Below are 21,142 nucleotides of genomic sequence, written 5' to 3' on the forward strand. Positions count from 1 at the left end.
GATGTTTCTACTTATTACTTTCTGGATTTTCCAAATCAAAAGATATGGCTCATTGCTAGGAGTCATTAATTTGATTTACTTATTAGTAAATTCTGATTATTTGAGGGTTCTATTCACTAGTACCAGGTACTGATGGCCCCCCTCAAAGAAATCATGTGCATGCATGGATCAAATTGGACAGGGCTCAGAAATAATTATCTAAAAAATAGAGCTTTTACTTTTTTTCAAATTTATTTCATATATGCAATTGCTTTTGTTTTACAGCAGTTAATTACATTTTCAAATTAAGACCACTCTCATTTTCACCCATGTTCATATCTCTAACATCCACACTATAAGGTACTATGCAGATATAATGCATTTTTTTTCTCCATGGATTTAAAAATATATATACAGTGATAATATTCTTTTTAAACTTGTCTTTTTTTCTCCAGATATCTTGTCTGTTCATTCTTAAGTGTATGAAAGTTGGTGTGTGTGAGGATATCTAGGAAAAAAAATTAATTTCCTTCAATTCCATTTCACACTTTAATATTGAATCAAAAATGAAATGTGGATAGGGTATTCTTATAGGATTAAACATACTCTTTCTAACTACTTAAACCAGCATTTTGGAATTCAGATCTCTATAACCAAGACTAGAAGTCACCAGAAGACTTTAAAATCATTTAACCACCACAACCAGACTCATGTATGGACACAAACCCAATGCATGAATTCTTTATATGCATAATCTCAAAATTTAACTACCCAAGAAAGTTTTTAAAGACAAACATTTAAAATTTGTTGTTAAGGAAAATCTCATCTCCATCCTTAACTATGACTCTTCATTTCAACTAAAAATCTTCCAATATGTTGAAAAAAATAATACTCCTGAGAAAGTCATGAATACTGAAATCAGAGATATGATTCTTGTTAAATATTTGTTTCTCTTTCTGAGGGATTAACCTCTGCTCCTTTCCATGTTTCAGTTTCGCCACTTTTGATATTAACATTGGGACTCTGAGATGTCTTCAAGGGTTCAGTTTCTTGAGATTCCTTGGTATGTATATTCTTCTTCTTTTCCCTTGCAAGCAATCTGTAGTTGATGGCATTGCCGATGAGTAGCCACACGCTGGCTATGACCACAATAGCTCCACAGGCCAAATACATGTATTTATATTGTCCAGTTTCATCCACCAGTTTACCTAAGAGGCAAAGAGTGTTTTTTAAGACAGCATAATAAATCAACCATAAAATGATAGCAGTTGCAAATAAATTCATTCCACACAGTGTACCTATTTCTTATTTAATACTAAATGAGAGTTAAAGAAAAAAAATATTCTAGATTATGACTTTCACATATACATAGTAAAGGCATGTTAGAGGCACATACTACATTATTCTACCAGTATATGAAATGAATTGAAAGTTGTTGCCTTCAATAAAAGTGTACAACCAAGACAAATAGGTATATGTGTGTTTGGCTATATTTTTATAGATACATACATGTAAGATACATTTTAAACCTACATACGTAGAAACACATATACATATTTACAAATGTAAACATATATATGGATATATTTATGGCATATATATTGAGATTGCTTCATCCTTTCCACATTTCCTATCTTTTCTAAAAAGAGTACACATTACATTCTTTAGGGAAAATTCAAAGGCTTTGATGAGATTCCTAATGGGTCATAATATTTACCAAATGACTTCTCTATGCCTAGCACTAGGCTAAACACTTTATTTGTAATTTTGCATTTAATCCTTAAAAAATATCACTATGACATATTTCGACCATAATTACATAGCAAATGTGGCAGAAACTAGGCTCTTACCAAAGTCTGTCTGCATCTCATGTTCTTAACTACTCCACAAAATGGCTTCACCAAACCTCCTGGTTAAGTGTCCTGTCACTTTTTGGACTAATCATAATTTTTCACTTTATCTAAATCTATATTATTAAGGCCAAACTAGTCAGGGAGAAAGTTTTTGCTCCATTTGATTATTGAGAACATTGAAAAACTAGCCTGGTACCAAATAATTGGAAGGTTTGTTGACTTTTAAACAAGCTTCAGCTTATATTGTTTATATTTAGTTTTGCCTCATGCTTATGCAAGCATCTAATTCTTAACAATAGTTATCATTGGCAAAATTTTGTAGGCACAAATCCAAATTATTTTTCATATGCATATTCAAGGTGATTCTGAAACAGATCTATTTGTTTAGTCAGAGTTTCCAACATTCTGACTAGAATTTAGTTCAGTTCTGTTCAGTTCAGTTGCTCAGTTGTGTCCAACTCTTTGCAAATCCATGGACCACAGCATGCCAGCCTTCCCTGTCCATCACCAACTCCCAGAGCTTGCTCAAACTCATGTCCATCTAGCCAGTGATGCCATCCAACCATCTCATCCTCTGTCGTCCCCTTCTCCTCCTGCCTTCAATCTTTCCCAGCATCAGTGTCTTTTCCAATGAGTCAGTTCTTCTCATCAGGTGATCAAAGTATTGGAGTTTTAGCTTCAGCATCAGTCCTTCCAATGAATATTCAGGACTGATTTCCTTTATGATGGACTGGTTGCATCTCCTTGCAGTTGAAGGGACTCTAAGAGTTTTCTCCAACACCACAGTTCAAAAGCATCAATTCTTCGGTGCTCAGCTTTCTTTATGGTCCAACTCTCACATCCCATATATGACTACTGGAAAAACCTTAGCTTTGACCATACAGACCTTTATTGGCAAAGTAATGTCTCTGCTTTTTAATATCCTGTCTGGGTTGGTCATAGCTTTTCTTCCAAGGAGCAAGCATCTTTTAATTTCATGGCTGCAGTCACCATCTGCAGTGATTTTGGAGCCCCCCAAAAAAGTGTGTCACTGTTTCCATTGTTTCACCATCTATTTGCCATGAAGTGATGGAACTGGATGCCATGATTTTCGTTTTTTGAAAGTTGAGTTTTAAGCCAGCTTTTTCATTCTCCTCTTTCACTTTCATCAAGAGGCTATTCAGTTCCTCTTCACTTTCTGCCATAAGGGTGGTGTTATCTGCATGTCTGAGGTTGAGATTTCTCCCAGCAATCTTGATTCCAGCTTATGCTAGAATCTAGTTAGTGGCTCAGTCTAGTTAGAATCTAGTTAGTGGTTCAGCGTTAAATTTAGTTATTTGTGAAACGTTATCTATTTCAACAAAGTTCCCTGTATTATTTAGATAAATGATAGGATGGACTTATTTGCGTAAGTATGATATATACATAAACAAAACCAAATTCTGTAATTTAATTTTCCATTTGAACTTTAGTCAAATATTTCTATTCATGCAATGATTAGTACACTCCTAAATACAGAAAATTAGGTCTTTTGTCCCATTAGAATTAGTATCACTTTGGACTGCCAAATAAATATACTTTCTAAATGTTTTAGTAATTTTTAGCATCATCAAGAAACCAGATATAATTTCCAGAATTAAAGTTTCTGCTCTTTCTGGATGTAGCAGTGGAAGTTCAAGTTGAAAAAAATAAAAATCATGCTCCCCCTATTTTACTATTGTTCTACTATCACTGGTGTACTATCAAGGCTAGTAGCAGCAGTAGCAACTGATAGGAAGTAACTGCAGCAATACCCATTCACTCAAAAGTATTTATTGAGTACCTACTATGTTGCAGACACTATGCTAGTAGTGATGGTATGCTCCAGAGAAGACAGTTTAAATATCAAGGAGTATCAGGAGGCAAAAACAGGATGAAAAAAATGGACACTATTTTATGGCTATATAATCCGGTACCTTTAAAAATGAGCCCCAAATCAATTATTGTCACTGACACCACTGGGGCAGCAGTTTGGCAACATTAACACAATCAGCGCTCAGGGATACTGAAATGGATGTAAGTGTTAAAACAGGTCTCAGTCACAGGTAGGAGTGGCAAATCAGATTCATCCATTTCCATAGCACCCATCCACTGTGTCAACTGACCTGACTTGATACTTTTTCATCCCACTATGGCTGGTGAGATATCATTTTCTCTGTTGATACTAAGATTTTATTGCTAATGAATAGACTTCTAAAACCCATTTGGTAAAATTAATTCTGTATGAAAAGATAGGCCAACTGTACTTGTTTTATAATAATATATATTGACCAAAATGAATAAGACCTACTGGCTTCATTCACTTTGAAAACTGTTTTGGTGTGACGTGGCATGTCTATATCAAGAGGTATACCACCCTAGGTATTCCAGATGGCAGCCCTGGTGGACAGGAAAAAGTCAACAACTATACCACTCATTCCTGACCAAGTGAAAAAGCAAAAGGTAAATGTCAGTGGTGCCTTAAGGGTAAAAAATTAAACATGAATTTTCCCACTTTCAAAATGATTCCTTTATGTCATGTAGGAAGAGTTTAAACACTGACTTTATATACAAGAAAAAAATTCATGCTTGGCCTGGCAGTTATTGTGACAATTAGGGGCAGGCCAAGAGGTCTAAGTAAATACCTACATTTAGCATTAATTAAAGCAATGCTATACAGTGATTACTAGAAAGGATAGGCCAACAAAAAGTATTTAATATTTATTACATGTAAGTCTAAGACTAAACAAAGTCTCCACTTCAAAAATAAATGTACACATGTGTCTTTACTCAGCCTCTTTACTAGATAATTTAGCACAGATACTTTTTTTTTTTGGCACAGATACTTTTATAGTCATCTCTGATAGTACTTTAGATCTTAAAATCTAAAGATAAAGGTTACAAATATGGGATATAAGTATCTGATCAAGAAAATGACTTTGAATGAACTTCTCTTCATTCTTGCATTCCTATTGATACATTCCAACCAGTGATATTATAAACGTATTCCTTCCTTAAGCATGTAACAAGTTCTATATTAACATAACCAGTATACTCCAATAGGAAAACAGATTTTAACCTTTTGAGAGCATTACTTTAAATTTTTGACTTATTTTAAAAAAAGAAGAGAAATCTGTTTACCAATGATAAAGCGGTATTTTATTTTTATGATATATTTTTAACATTACAAGTTGATATAGGTAAAAATCTGCAAATCATGCTAAGTATCAGTCTAATTTAAATTCTCAAGTTCATAATACCAGGCTATAAATGAAATTTTTGTCTAAAACAGACTAATTAGGAAATTAAAAATACATAATAGGGCTAAAATTAACACATCTATAGTCTTTTAGGGTATTAGTATCTATTATTACAAACCACATTTTACACTACAAAGAAAGTCTCAGCTAATGGATATTAATTTTACGCTATTTGCCTTCTTTGTTGATAAATATTCTTACCAGCAAGAGGAGGCCCAAGGAGGACAGGACAGCACTCCACAACTGTGACGAGTCCCACAGCACTGGAAAATCTCTGAGCACCAACAAGGTCCATGAGAGTTTCAAAGAGGACACTGCTAACACTCCCAAATCCAAGGCCAAAAAATACAGCATACACCACCAGGCTGGTGTAGTCCTCAGCCAACGGGCATAAGAGATGGCAGACTCCAGTGAACATCACTGCGAAACTGAAGAAGTACTGGATCCGGGGTCGGATTAATTTGGAATTGGCAATAAGTCCTACAGAAGGTCTGGCAAACATATCAACAAAAGCCATAACAGACAGCAAGAAAGCTGCAGAATACTCATCGATTCCTTTGTCTTTAGCATATGGAGCCAAGAATATAACAGGGGCGAAGAACCCCAGAAACATAATGACATTTCCAGATAAGTATATCAGAAACCCCCTATGCTTAAAAAGGGAGAAATCTAAATACTTATTGATTTTTTCCCAAACTGATAACTGTTTTTGTCTTTTTTTCATACTGGAATCAGTTTCTCTTACTCCAACCTTATTTTTAGACTCAGTACTTGCTTTGGGTTCAACAGGTCTCATAAGGGACCCAGCCACACAGCAGTTCAACAGCAAACCTCCCAAAATCATGAAGCTTCCCTTCCAGCCGTAAGTATTAAAGAGGAACTGATTGAAAGGGGCCAAGGTACTTAGGAAAACAGGACTTCCAGCCATTGCAAGCCCATTCGCTACGGGTCGTTTCTTGTAGAAGTATTTGCCAACGATTGTTAAGGCAGGTTGCAGGTTGAAGGCTAGACCTATGCCTAAAGAGAACAAAACAAAAGGAAGAAACAAACGCATTATGTCACTCACAAAAGAAATCACTTGTCAAAATGCACATTCAAGTGGAGATGGCAGGATGAAAATGCAACAGCCCACAGTAAATAAAAAATTTTAAAATTTAAAAAATTACATATTATCAATAAGATGGCACAAAAACAAAGAGGGTCTCATAACCAGACATCTGAGATGCATGACTGTTTCATAATCCTTTCCTTTTAAAACACAAAAATAAAACCAAGAGCTTCTAATGTTGCAACAGTCAGAAAATAGGTTGAAATTGGAACACAGTTCATTGGTTCTTAGTTATAATCACTTAATTCCACAAATAAATTAATCGCTCTAATCTCTCTCATTATATACACATGCAGAGAATAGATATCTTCCTTGAGGGCAAGAGTGTGTTTAAAACATGAATACTTTCTTTACAGTACAGAATAGACAACAGATTTAAAAGGCTGTCATTTATAAATAATCCTAGATCTCCTCTAGGTATTTCTTTCAAAGCTATGCAAATAATAAAAAAAGAGTAATCAATTCATGCCATTAATTTCATGTTCTTCATCCCTCATATTCCACATTTCATGACTATAGGGGTGAATGTGTATTAACTAAAAAATAATTTTAAGCTGATTGTTTATATGGATCAAATGTTTCTGCTGTCTAGGGACACCTTGACAGAGTTGAGTTTTGCTTTTGAGAAATGAATTACTTCTTATAGCTCATCAAGGTACTATTTGGCAACAGAAATGAATGCTTGTTTAAAAAGTAAATACAAGTGATTTATACAAACTACCTCTCTTTCCCTATTAGCCTCTACATGATTCTGTATTATTTAGGATCTATAGAAGCAGGAATTCTTTGGCATTGACCAATTTATGCAAATTTGAGACAGTATTGCAAATTGGTTAAGTATTTAGATTTCAGGACACTGGGTTCTGAGTATAAATATTTAATGCAAACCTCTAATACAAATATTTGTATTTAATATTTGCAATAGTATTCAGAATGATTATACTCTTTGCAGCCAAAGATGGAGAAGTTCTATACAGTCAGCAAAAACAAGACCAGCAGCTGACTGTGGCTCAGATCATGAATTCCTTATTGCCATATTCAGACTTAAATTGAAGAAAGGAAAACCACTAGACCATTGAGGTATGACCTAAATCAAATCCCTTATGTCCCTTCCCTTACAGTGGAAGTGACAAATAGATTTAAGGGACTAGATCTGATAGACAGAGTGCCTGATGAACTATGGATGAAGGTTCATGACACTGAACAGGAGGCAGGGATCAAGACGATCCCCAAGAAAAAGAAATGCAAAAAAGAAAAAATGGCTGTCTGAGGATGCCTTACAAATCGCTGTGCAAAGAAGAAAAGCGAAAAGCAAAGGAGAAAAGGAACGATATACCCATGTGAATGCAGAGTTCCAAAGAATAGCAAGGAGACATAAGAGAGCCTTCCTCAGTGATCAATGCAAACAAATAGAGGAAAGCAATAGAATGGGAAAGACTAGAGATCTCTTCAAGACAGTTAGAGATACCAAGGGAACATGTCATGCAAAGATGGGCTCAATAAAGGACAGAAATGGCATGGACCTAACAGAAGCAGAAGATATTAAAAAGAGGTGGCAAGAATACACAGAAGAACTGTACAAAAAAGATCTTCACGACCCAGAGAATCACGATGGTGTGATCACTCACCTAGAGCCAGACACCATGGATTGTGAATTCAAGTGAGCCTTAGAAAGAATCACTACGAACAAAGCTAGTGGAGGTGATGGAATTCCAGTTGAGCTATTTCAAATCCTGAAAGATGATGCTGTGAAAGTGCTGTACTCAATATGTCAGCAAATTTGGAAAACTCAGCAGTGGCCACAGGACTGGAAAAGGTCAGTTTTCATTCCAATCCCAAAGAAAGGCAATGCCAAAGAATGCTTAAAATACCACACAATTGTACTCATCTCACATGCTAGTAAAGTAATGCTCAAAATTCTCCAAGCCAGGCTTCTGCAATATGTGAACCATGAACTTCCAGATGTTCAAGTTGGTTTTAGAAAAGACAGAGGAACCAAAGATCAAATTTCCAACATCCGTTGGATCATAGAAAAAGCAAGAGTTCCAGAAAAACATCTATTTCTGCTTTATTTACTATGCCAAAGCCTTTGACTGTGTGGATCACAATAAACTGTGGAAAATTCTGAAAGAGATGGGAATACCAGACCACCTGACCTGCCTCTTGAGAAACCTGTATGCAGGTCAGGAAGCAACAGTTAGAACTGGACATGGAACAACAGACTGGTTCCAAATAGGAAAAGGAGTACGTCAAGGCTGTATATTGTCACCCTGCTTATTTAACTTATATGCAGAGTACATCATGAGAAACACTGGGCTGAAAGAAGCACAAGCTAGAATCAAGATTGCCGGGAGAAATATCAATAACCTCAGATATGCAGATGACACCACCCTTATGGCAGAAAGTGAAGAGGAACTAGAAAGCCTCTTGATGAAAGTGAAAGAGGAGAGTGAAAAAGTTGGCTTAAAGCTCAACATTCAGAAAACTAAGATCATGGCATCTGGTCCTGTCACTTCATGGCAAATAGATGGGGAAACAATGGAAACAGTGGCTGACTTTATTTTTTGGGGCTCCAAAATCACTGCAGATGGTGATTGCAGCAATGAAATTAAAGGACGCTTACTCCTTGGAAGGAAAGTTATGACCAACCTAGACAGCATATTAAAAAGCAGAGACATTACTTTGTCAACAAAGGTCTGTCTAGTCAAGGCTATGGTTATTCCAGTGGTCATGTATGGATGTGAGAGTTGGACTGTGAAGAAAATTGAGCACAGAAGAATTGATGCTTTTGAACTGTGGTGTTGGAGAAGACTCTTGAGAGTCCCTTGGACTGCAAAGAGATCCAACCAGTCCATCCTAAAGGAGATCAGTCCTGGGTGTTCATTGGAAGGACTGATGCTGAAACTGAAACTCCAGTGCTTTGGCCACCTGATGCGAAGAGCTGACTCACTGGAAAAGACCCTGATGCTGGGAGGGATTGGGGGCAGGAGGAGAAGAGGATGACAGAGGATGAGATAGTTGGATGGCATCACCGACTCAATGCACATGAGTTTTGGTAGACTCTGGGAGTTGGAGCTGGACAGGGAGGCCTGCAGCTCATGGGGTTTCAAAGAGTCAGACATGACTGAGTGACTGAACTGCACTGAACTGAATTGTATTCCAAAAAACTGATATGAAGGAACCAGTAATCAGCTTTGGAGAATGACAGGGTAGTATGCTCTCTGATTCTACCTCAGCCATACTTGTGAGATATGCAAAATGAGTGTAATTATCAATAGATCCAATGTCTAAGTAATGACACTATTGTCAGCAGCTTGTAAGAGGAAGAACTCAAATTCCCAGGAATTGTGTTTTGAGGTTCAAATTTCTTTACATTATTCCATCTTCCTCCCTTGCCCCCATTTTGTCACCTGGAATTTTGCTTTCACGTGTTAATGCAAGTTCTCCTTAGGAGTTCGTGCTCATCTATTTCCTACCTGGCATGGTAAAAGGAGCATGGCATTTGAAATGAAAGATCTAAGTCTGCCTCAACTACTTACCTATGTGTACTACTGGGCAAAATACTTAGACTTCTTAAATTCCAGTTCCCTCAACAAGAACAAAAAAAGGTTTTGCTAAAATCAAGTGATGTCTACAGCTCCAAGATGATATATAATGATGCTGTGATGATGATTATTACATGCTAGTATTTATTTAAAAGTGACAAAGTGCTGGATACTCTGTAAAGTATCATATATTCATTTTTTTTTACAAATGAATGAATATATAGTTCATTGAATATATGGTTCAAATGAACATATGGTTCATTTTTACAAATGAATATATGGTTCATCCTACATATTTCCTTTTCCTCTGAAAGGAAAGAGCTATCATTTTTCCATTTTAAAGACAAAGAGATGGAGGCATAAGGAGGGGTATTTATCCACGATCACACAGCTATTATGTGCTGAGTTAGGTTTAAAAGCTAGACCTGAATGATTTCAAATACAAAGAAGTATTGGCTGATAATGACTTAAGATAAATCTCATAGTTATTTTTAGTGGTTGACTAGAAGCATCAGGGCCTTTGAGACTCAAATAAATGGAACTGAAGTTAGAATAACATAAAATACAATTGATATTTATGATACAGTACCATCAAAACCATCTTTTTCCTAATACATGACTTTGTGGGCCCAGCCTGAATTCTATGGCCAAATGAAATATGGCTGACCCTTGAACAATGTGGGGTTTAAGGCTCACCCTCTACACAGCTGAAATTCTATGTATCATTTATAGCCAGCTCGCCTTAGGATTCAACCAACCATGGACTGGGCAGTAGAGTAAACCCCCGCAGTACAAATCCATGTTGTTCAAGGTCAGCTGTCCCTAGTATTTCTTCACAAAGGAAACGGTATTCTCTCCACCATGACAATTCTTAGACATAAGAAGATTCTCATTTAAAATGTCAAAGATGTCTTACAAAATAAAAAAACAAGAGTTGTCCAGAGGTTGTAAAGAGTAAATTTTAACATCACTATCACTGTAGGCTTTAATACATCTCATTTTTCTATCAGATGATGCATTAATGCAAGGTCAGAGTGACCTAAAGTCAAAAAACTATATATTTACCTTTTTATCTGTGAGCAAAAGGAAATAATTAAATTTCTTTATATACTGAAGTCTAATTTTTCTAAAAGTTTGAGTGTAAATTTGTGTCATCATTTGCTGTTGAAGTTAATAAAGATCATATTTTCCAAATGTGCATATTCAGGTCAACTAGAAACTACAGAAATGCTTAAGAAACAACTATAACCTAATGATAGGAACTCATTTTAAAATATTTGTGTTTAGTGGCAAATGTGTCTTTCAAAGCTTTTACATAGAATCCTTTGTTAAGAAAAGGTAGGGAGGCTCATGCAGAGCTCTCCCACTAATCAGAACACAGGCAACAATTCTATTGTTAAAGCTAAATCAGTGAATCCAGGAAACATCTTTCTGACACCATTTTTAACCTATTATGAGTGATCAGTCAGACACTAATAGTAATAAGTAATGAAAGCAATTTTTTTTTTAATGAAGCTATTTATATGCCAGAGAGTCTATGTCCACAATATCACCTTCACGGCCTGAAGATTAAATGTTGAAACAGGAAAAACAAACCAAAGAAGTTTTCTTTTTGACATTTATATCATAGCACATAACATGTCTGATAACTTGCTTTTTCCAATTTTTGAAATTAGTTTGACCGGTCAGCCTATAGCCAGGAGTTTAATATACCAGATGACAATCCTTTAAAGTATATAGCCTCTGATGTAAAAAAAGAAAATCAAAGAAAATAAGAATGTTCTGTTGCTCATGCTTCTGACAGAACTTTGCAAACAGTAGAATTGTTAAGAAGGAAATAAGCTGAAAACAAAGCTTCACTTACCGCAAATGAATCCCATTGTGAGATAAAGTTCTACTACGTTGGTACTATAGGAGGCCGAGACCATTCCCAAACAGCATAACAAACCTCCTACCATCACCACCGGCCGGCTACCGTATTTATTCACCAAAACGCTACTTATGGGACCTGAGGTAGACAAGAAGTTAAGAAATATTCAGTGGCTGGGTTCTTTACTTATTTATAACATTTGTTAATTTTGAAAGTTGAGAAATCACATTTTAATGATCAAAGGAAAGGATTAGTTCATGTAGAACAACATGAAAACTTTTCAATACTTTCTAATCCATTTGACTGGTTATCTTACCCATATATCTACAAGCACATAAAATAATAAATTAGAATTGTTTAATATCAAGTTCGGTAGGACCATAATAATTCAACTTCTGACAGAAAAGCTTTTTAATCAGACATAGCTAAGCTTGTTGCTGTTGTTAATCTCTAAGTTGCATTTGACTCTTTTGCATCCCCCATACACTGCAGCACACCAGGCTCCACTGTCCATGGGATTTCCCGAGCAAGAATGTTGGCGAGAAGTGGCATTTCCTTCTCCAGGGGATTTTCCTGACCCAGGGGTCAAACCCAGGTCTCCTGTATTGGCAGGCAGATTCTTTAATGCTGAGCCACTGGGGAACCCTTAATACCTTAGTAAATGCAGATAAATTTATTTAATAAAAATTTAAGGATTATGTAAATGATCTATCTGTTAGAATTTTATTTTCTGGAATAATGTATGTTTGGGCACACATATATATGCCCTTAATTGAAGCAGACTTTTTTTTCTTTTTATTATACCCCACTGTGACTTTTTAATACCGTATTTTTTTTTTTTAAGACCCCAACTGTTTACATATCTCATTGTATTAGAAATGAGGATTCTTATACTGACAGTCTCTTAACAATCCCTGTTCATCAGGGGGCCACCAAGGGTAGTAATGTTGCTGCCATGCCTTAGGTATGTTTGAATTCATTTCAGTTTGGTCACTCAGTCATGTCTGACTCTTTGCGACCCCATGGACCGCAGCATGCCAGGCTTCCCTGTCCATCACCAACTCCTGGAGCTTACTCAAACTCATGGCCATCAAGTCAGTGATGCCATCCAACCATCTCATCCTCTGTCATCCCCTTCTCTCATCTTCAATCTTTCCCAGCATCAGGGTCTTTTCCAATGAGTCAATTATTCGCATCAGGTAGCCAAAGTATTGGAGCTTTAGCTTCAGCATCAGTCCTTGCAATGAATATTCAGGACTGATCTCCTTTACGATCAACTGATTTGGTCTCCTTGCAGTCCAAGGGACTCTCAGGAGTCTTCTCCAACACCACTATTCAAAAGCATTAATTTTTCAGCACTCAGCTTTCTTTATGGTCCAACTCTCGCATCCATACATGACTAATGGAAAAACATAGCTTTGACTATACGGACCTTTGTTAACAAAGTAATGTCTCTGCTTTTTAATATACTATCTAGGTTTGTCATAGTTTTTCTTCCGAGGAGTAAGTGTCTTTTAATTTCATGGCTGCAGTCACCATCTGCAGTGATTTTGGAGCCCAAGAAAATAAAGTCTGTCACTGTTTCCATTGTTTCCCCATCTATTTGCCATGAAGTGACAGGACCAGATGCCATGATCTTAGTTTTTTGAATGTTGAGTTTTAAGCCAACTTTTTCACTCTCTTCTTCCACTTTCATGGAGAGGCTCTTTAGTTCCTCTTTACTGTCTGCCATAAGGGTGGTGTCATCTACATATCTGAGGTTACTGATATTTCTCCCGGCAATCTTGATTCCAGCTTGTGCTTTATCCAGTCCGGCATTTCGCATGATGTACTCTGCATATAAGTTAAATAAGGAGGGTGACAACATACAGCCTTGACATACTCCTTTCCCAGTATGGAACCAGTCTGTTATTTCATGTCCAGTTCTAACTGTTGCTTCTTGACCCGCATACAGATTTCTCAGGAGGCAGGTAATGTGGTCTGGTATCCCCGTCTCTTGAATTTTCCACAGTTTGCTGTGATCTACACAGTCAAAGGCTTTGGCATAGTCAATAAAGCCGAAGTAGATGTTTTTCTGGAATTCTCTTTCTGTTTTGATGATCCAACGGATGTTGGCAATCTGATCTCTGGTTCCTCTGCCTTTTCTAAATCCAGATTGAACATCTGGAAGTTCATGGTTCATGTACTGTTGAAGACTGGCTTGGAGAATTTTGAGCATTACTTTGCTAGCGTGTGAGACGAGTGCAATTGTGCAGTACTTTGAACATTCCTTGGCATTGCCTTTCTTTGGGATTGGAAAGAAAACAGACCTTTTCCAGTCTTGTGGCCACTGCTGCATTTCCCAAATTTGTTGGCATATAGATTGCAGCACTTTAATAGCATCTTTTTTTTAGGATTTGAAATAGCTCAGTTGGAATTATTAGGTTATTATTTCTATGGCTTGGTTAGATAATGACGATTCCCACACATTTCAATAAGACCATTTGAAAAAGTAATATGAATCCTATTGTTGTCTGAAAAAGCTTCTGAAACTTTCTGGTAACGTCAAGGAAGTACCACCATCAAAACTTTCAGAATGGGTGCAGCAGTGTGGATGGAACAGCCAGAGAAAACGGAGGCTCTCTATTAAGACAGGCACCTCAGCAAAAAGGATGTGGGAAACAGGCACATCGAACACTCTGACTCAAAAATCAGTTTTGAAGAGCTAGATACTGAATAGGATGATGTTTTAGGAATGCCTCATGCAGTGTATTTTATGTACATTTTCTAATGTATGTGTATGTGTGTGTGTGCATATAAAATATTCAGCAGTGACCAAAATGATTAAAATAATTTATGTTTATGTTTAAAAAACTATTTTGGAAATAAAAATTCTAAATATTAGAAGAGTTGGGTCTTATTTTAATGTGCAGAATTTCTTTCTTTAGTGGTGCTTTATAAAATAGTGTTGCAACTTAACAATCTTAGATTCAGTGACAGTCTATACCTCTTCATAAGACCTGTCCAAATGTAAATCATTTGCTTTGACATTTGTTTTTAGCTTAAAGTTATATTTCATCTGAAACTAATTGTTCTATTATGAGGAAAACATTATATTAGATCAGACTTCTCAGCCCAATATTTAGCCTAGAAAAAACTAAATGATTTTTAGTTAACACTAAAACTTTAAAAAGTTACATGACATTTGAGAGCTTCTACACAGATGGTATTTAAAACACACTGCAATTCAATTATCAATAGAGCCTTAGCTGAAAATCCCATGGATGGAGGAGCTTGGGAAGTTACAATCCATGGGGTCGCAACGAGTCGGACACGACTGAGCAACTTCACTTTCTTTCTTTCTATAGTTCCTTTTGGAGAGGGAAATGGCAACCCACTCCAGTGTTCATGCCTGGAGAATCTCATGGGCAGAGGGGCCTGGTGGGCTACAGTCTATGGGGTTGCAAGGAGTCAGATATGACAAAGCAACTAACATACACACACCCCCCCATTTTAGTCACTCTATCACATAGCTATACTTAGTATTTTTATTCTTATGCCTAAATATAAATACTCATGGTCAAATAGTATTAAATATTACTCCACAATATCTTTTGAAAGGATATTGGTAATAACACAAAATTTTATAAAAAGAACTCAAAAACAGAATACCACAGTTTGCGTTTAATACCAAACAAAATAAAACTAAAAAAGGCCATATATAAGATAGCTCTATAGGATCAATGGGCTCCCCTGCTGGCTCAGCAGTAAAGAATCTGCCTGCAATGCAGACTCTTGAACTGGATTCAATCCCTGGGTTGGGAAGATTTCCTGCAGGAGGAAATGGTTACCCACTCCAGAATTCTTGCCTAGGAAATCTCATGGACAGAGAAGCCTGGTGGGCTACAGTACATGGGGTTGCAAAAGAGTTGGACATGACTTAGCGACTACAACAACAACAGTAAGATTGACAGGGTTGGAGGGGAAAAAAAATCAATGAAAATTGTACAAGATAATGTGAAAAGAATAGAATTCTGTCCCTAATATGGAAAAACTCATCTGAAGAAATTTTATATATAATATATAAAATACAATTATTTATTATAACATACATAGTGGTTAGGAAATGAATGCTTTAAGTAAAAGCATACAATTAAATTTAAATAGCCTTTATGAGAAGGGGAGAGTCAGAATCAATTGATTAACTTGATTAATTACTGAATTTAGGTGTGGATTCCCTTTTTTAAATAATAAATTCAGTTCAATTCAACTCAGATCAGTTCAGTGCAGCATTTCTTGAGCTCCTAGTATAAAGTCACTTGACAGACACCAAAGATAAAGTAGCAAAACACAAGTATAATCTTCAACGCATTATGTTCCAGAAGAAGAAATAATCAACAAGTTATTTTAGGAACTGTGATGGATGCTTTGATAGATACTAGATTATCAGAGGCACTTATCAATACTTGGACTAATAACAACGATTTCCTCCCAGTTTCACTGATATTACATATTCTGTTTTATATGTGATGACTGGATAACTAGCAAATGGGCTAATTGATTACTATGTTTTATAAATATGTTTGCCTAAATAGTATAAATTTAACTTGAAAACAATCTATGAATCAAAACCTCATTTGCAACATATGGGAAATAATTATATCTATAGAGGGGGCATAACCATATAAAGACTATTTCTGTGAAGACTATATACTGTGACTGATTAAAGGTAACCACTAAAGAAAATATTTAGAAGTGTCAGCACTTTTTTGGGGGGCAGGCTTTGATAAATTCTATAGTGGCATTCATCAAGATGCAATGAGAGTTCTAATTTTAACAAATAACTTTAAATTATATACCTTAGTTAAATTATATCCTGTAAAGAATATGCTCACACAATTATAATTTTTTCTAGCACAAAAAGATATACTTTATAAGTGATTTACTTAGAAATAATCAACATTCCATATCCCTCAATAGTAAATGCTTATAATATGTCATAAATTATTTTATTTTGTAATGTTTATGGACAGAAAATTAAAATTATGATATGGAATAAAATATGCTTATTTTATAAGGTATCTCTACATCTTAACATTAGCCTAAGGAGACCTCTAACATTAAATGTAAAAACACAATACCATCCAACATCTCTCTCCAACCTTATAAGCAACTTGGTTTATTACAATAACAAGAAAAAAGTTTCAAGAAAATAAATTCTGATTGTACGTGATTTTTGTTAAACATGAACTAGCCTCACAGGTGTCCCTTGTTGAGGAATCTTAGGCCTAATTATATTCCAAGTACATTCATTCATTTATTTATTAATTCAATCATGCCGAAAGTTTTTACTCAGCATGTGTTTTTTAATCACTAGTTATGTCAAAAAAATAAAATCTACCTGCGGAAAGAGTTATATCTGAGTCTATATCTCGGTAGAGCAAAGAAAGGTATTGCTCATCAGAATGCTTTATTCTATTTGTCAAGCAGTTAAAAGAAATAGTGTGCAAGAATAATATCTTTTTCCAAAAACATACACAAAAATATCAGATCATACTAAATCAGACTCATCTAGCCACTTATCTTCTGATACAGCTTTCCAATCTATCTCAGAATTCTTAGCGTCACATACAACGGCCACTTTCATGCTAGCTATGAGGTTGTAAAGGAGGACTTCATCAGAGAGCAAAGTAAGGATCAAAGTATTATCCCCATTGTTCAGCTACTTCTTTGTCTTCTAAAAGCTACTTCTGTCTTCTATGTTTGAGGCTCCATAACGCTCAGCAAAAGAATATTAATTCTAGCGAGGAAGTTTCTGTGGGTTCTTATAAATTACAGCGTTTGCCTATTAGAATTCCTGCTGCGCTTAGCGTTGGTAACACACACGTGAACAAAACACTTGCTGTCCATTTGATCGGTTTGAGTCTTCATACAACCTGTCCTAAGATAACTGCCACATGGTAATAGCAGTGTTACTCGCTCCTTCGTGTCTGACTCTGAGACCCCACGGGCTGTAGTCCACCAGGCTCCTCTGTCCATGGAATTCTCCAGGCAAGAATACCGGAGTGGGTAGCCATTCCCTCCTCCAGGGGATCTTCCTGACCCAGGGTACTATTATTATTCATCAACATTTATCAAATTATTACTCTTTGTAGGAAACATGCTGAGAATTCTACATGCATTATTGCATATGATTTTCATGGCCTAAATAACTAATTGCCTAATTAAAGCTATTAACAGTTGATAAAACTGAGATGTGCAGTGTTCGGATTACTTTTTCAAGGTCAACATCAATATTCATGGTAGGATGTGGATATGAGTCCAGGATCATCTGATTATAAAACTTGTGCTTTTAACTATTGTGCAGAAAAGGGTTAACATAGCAGAGCTAAGGCTGCCATCCTCACGAAAGCCTGCTTTCAAGATTGGCTCCTGGCTGGCATCTGGGAACGTGGATTTCAGAAATGCCCCCACCCCTCCCTAACAGATAAGAGTGGCTCACCATACCTGCATTGTGTTTACAAACAATGCCATTTATGCGGTATGCCTGCTTTCCTTCTGGGAGTCTGGAATTTTGGTACATGCCAGATGGGGAATGTCAGTTGAACAACCCAACAGAAATCTTAAGCATTGAGTCTCTAATGAACTTTTGTAGATCTCACTTCACACGTGTTGTCACAACTCATTGCTGAAGGAATTAAGTCCATCCTTTGTGATTTTATTGGGAGAGGACTCTTGGAAGTGTGGACCTCACTTCCTCCATACTTGGTACAACATACTTTTCTCTGGTGATATTCTCATTTTACTTTCCTTCATTTTAATAAATTAACAGTCATGAAAAAGACAATGCTGAATCACTAATTATTGTTGTTGTTTAGTCGCTAAGTTGTGCCCAACTCTTTTGTGACACCATGGACTGCAGGCCGCCAGGCTCCTCTGTTCACGGGACTTTCCAGGCAAGAATACTGAAGTGGGTGGCCATTTCCTTCTCCAGGGGATCTTCCCAACCCAGGGATCAAGCCTGCAACTCCTGCATTTATGGTGGACCTTTTACCATTGAGTCACCAGGGAAGCCCAGTTACAGAAATGCAAACCAAAATGACAACGAGATACCACCTCACACCAGTCAAAATGGTCATCATCAACAAAAATCCGCAAACAATACATGCCGCAGGGGGTATAGAGAAGGGACCACTCCTACACTGTTGATGGGAATGTTTATTGCTATAGCCACTATGAAGAACAGTATGGGAAAACTAAAAAGCTAAATAAAGAGCTACCACCTGGCCCTGCAATCCCACTCCTGGGCATATATCCAGAGAAAAACATGGTTCAAGAGGATACATGCACCCTGGTACTCATGGCACCGCTATTTACAATAGTCAGAACATGGAAGCAACCAAAATGCCCATCAACAGAGGAGTGGATAAAGAAGATGTGATACATATATACAACGGAATTTTACTCAGCCATTAAAAAGAATGAAATGCTGCCATTTGCAGCAACCTGGATGTACCTAGGGAAGGTCACACTGAGTGAAGTAAGTCAGGCAGAGAGGGAGAAATATCACTATGACATCCCTTATATATGGAATCTAAAAACTGATACAAATGGACTTACAAAACAGCAACAGACTCATAGACTCAGAACAAATCTATGGTTGCAGGGCATGGGGGAAGGATGCGGGAAAGAGACAGAGAGTTTGGGATGGACATGTACACACTGCTATATTTAAAGTGGATAACCAGCAAGGACCTACTGTATAGCACATGGAACTCTCCTCAGTGTTACGTGGCGGCCTGGATGAGAAGAGAGTTTACTGGGGGAGAATAGTTACGTGTATACGTATGGCTGAGTCTCTTTGCTGTCCATCTGAAATTATCAAAACATTGTTAACCAGCTATACCTCAATACAAAATAAAAAGGTTTTTTTTTTTTTAAAATTAAAATGGCATTTTTAAGTCCTTCAAATCTCTCTAGCTAATCATCAAAAGTGTTCTTACAAACTCAATAAAACTACTCTATCTCTCTTACTGTTAACTTCAAATTTTGTATATTGTTTTAAACACAGATTTTTGTTATATACTTTTAAAGTATGTGACATACAAACATGAATATGTGAACTGGTCTAGTCTTTGGTATATTGTTATTCTGTTCTGTAAACATAGTGCTTATTTATATTTCCTTTGAATATTGCATGAGTACATGATAAATGTGAGACAATTCGGAGAGTATGTTATGTGTTGAACATTTCATAAAGTATATTTGATCAATCCAAAACCATGAATTGGGATTGACTATCAATTTGAGTTCTATAAAATTTTTATGCATAGCATAAACACTAACAGAAGAAATGATAAACTGCTATAATTTATTTTTCATTTGCTTTATTTCAAATTTGTATATGTGGTATCCTGTCAAGTCAAATGACAAAAAGCACTAGTGTAGGACTGGGAGAAAGTTGTTTGCAATTACAGAAATTTATCTGTGTTTACTATGACAGTATTTTTCTTACTTATGGAGGCTTTCTAAATTTGAAAGATTTTTCAAAGGAATTTTTTGAAATATAAAATTGTTGCTATTTTCATTTGAGCAGAGGGTAAGATCTTCTTCATTCACTACTTATCAATATGCCTGAGGTTTATTCCTGCACGAAATTGGGACTGAAAGTCCACCTGATTTCTCTCTCCATGTGATCTCCTTTCATTTGGGGTCAGTGAAAAAACATGAGGAAAGAGTTCCTGATAATTAGGAAGCAGCTATTGCATTTGGTTTTATGAAGGATGAAGATAAAAATGTCACACAGGTAAATCATCTTCAAGGGGCACACTGCTCAATGATTAACTGTCCCAGTTTGACTAGATAGAGCTCAGCTAGTTCTACACAAGATGAATCCTACATTAGCTGAAGCGATTCATTATGTATTCACACAACACTCAACTAGGATTTTTAGCCCACCAGGCTCTTCTGTCCATGGAATTCTCCAGGCAAGAATACAGGAGTGGGAAGCCACTCCTTTCTCTAGGGGATCTCCCCAACATAGCAATCAAACCCTGTTCTCTTGCATTGCAGGCAGACTCTTTACTGCCCAACCCATCAAGAAAACCCATAAGATGGTACACAAAAGTTTTACAAGAATCATTTGAGTAGTCATAGAAACCAAAAAAGGGGTTGGGGGCTTAGAGTTGAGATTCTCCATCATGAAGAATATACACGGAGTAGCTATAGGGTTGGTTTGGTTTTTAATCAGAAGGCCCAGTTTTAGGGATCTCTCTGGTAGTCCAGTGGCTAAGACTCCATGCTCCTAATGGAGGGGGCTGGGGTTCGATACCTGTTCAGGGAACTAGATCCCGTAGGCTGCAACTAAAGAACCTATATGTTCCTGGGAAAATGGAACATTCTGCACACTACAACTAAGACCCAGTGCAGCTAAATAAATCAGTAAATCAATCAATAAAAGAAGGCCCAGTTTCAACCCAAACCTACTGCTCAGCACTTAGAAGAATGAACAAAGCCCATGTATTATGATTTCTCCCAATATCTAGTTTCCT

General features: G+C 36.5%; 1 protein-coding gene across 6 annotated transcripts in view; it reads right to left on the reverse strand.

Annotated features, from left to right (window-relative positions):
• Positions 1-212: 212 nt before the first annotated feature.
• The window catches only part of SLC16A7 (solute carrier family 16 member 7), a 182,296-nt gene continuing 161,366 nt past the window's right edge, over positions 213-21,142 (reverse strand). For all 6 annotated transcript variants that reach the window (XM_070454682.1, XM_070454686.1, XM_070454685.1 and 3 more), the window contains 3 exons: positions 11,607-11,750; positions 5,291-6,106; positions 213-1,187 (listed from right to left, as the gene is read on the reverse strand). In XM_070454682.1, the coding sequence (XP_070310783.1) occupies positions 916-1,187; positions 5,291-6,106; positions 11,607-11,750 (1,232 nt within the window). In that variant the 3' untranslated portion in view covers positions 213-915. The remainder of the gene's footprint in view (positions 1,188-5,290; positions 6,107-11,606; positions 11,751-21,142) is intronic.

The sequence above is a fragment of the Odocoileus virginianus genome, chromosome 24 (assembly GCF_023699985.2).
Source record: "Odocoileus virginianus isolate 20LAN1187 ecotype Illinois chromosome 24, Ovbor_1.2, whole genome shotgun sequence".
Classification (NCBI taxonomy): Eukaryota; Metazoa; Chordata; class Mammalia; order Artiodactyla; family Cervidae; genus Odocoileus; species Odocoileus virginianus.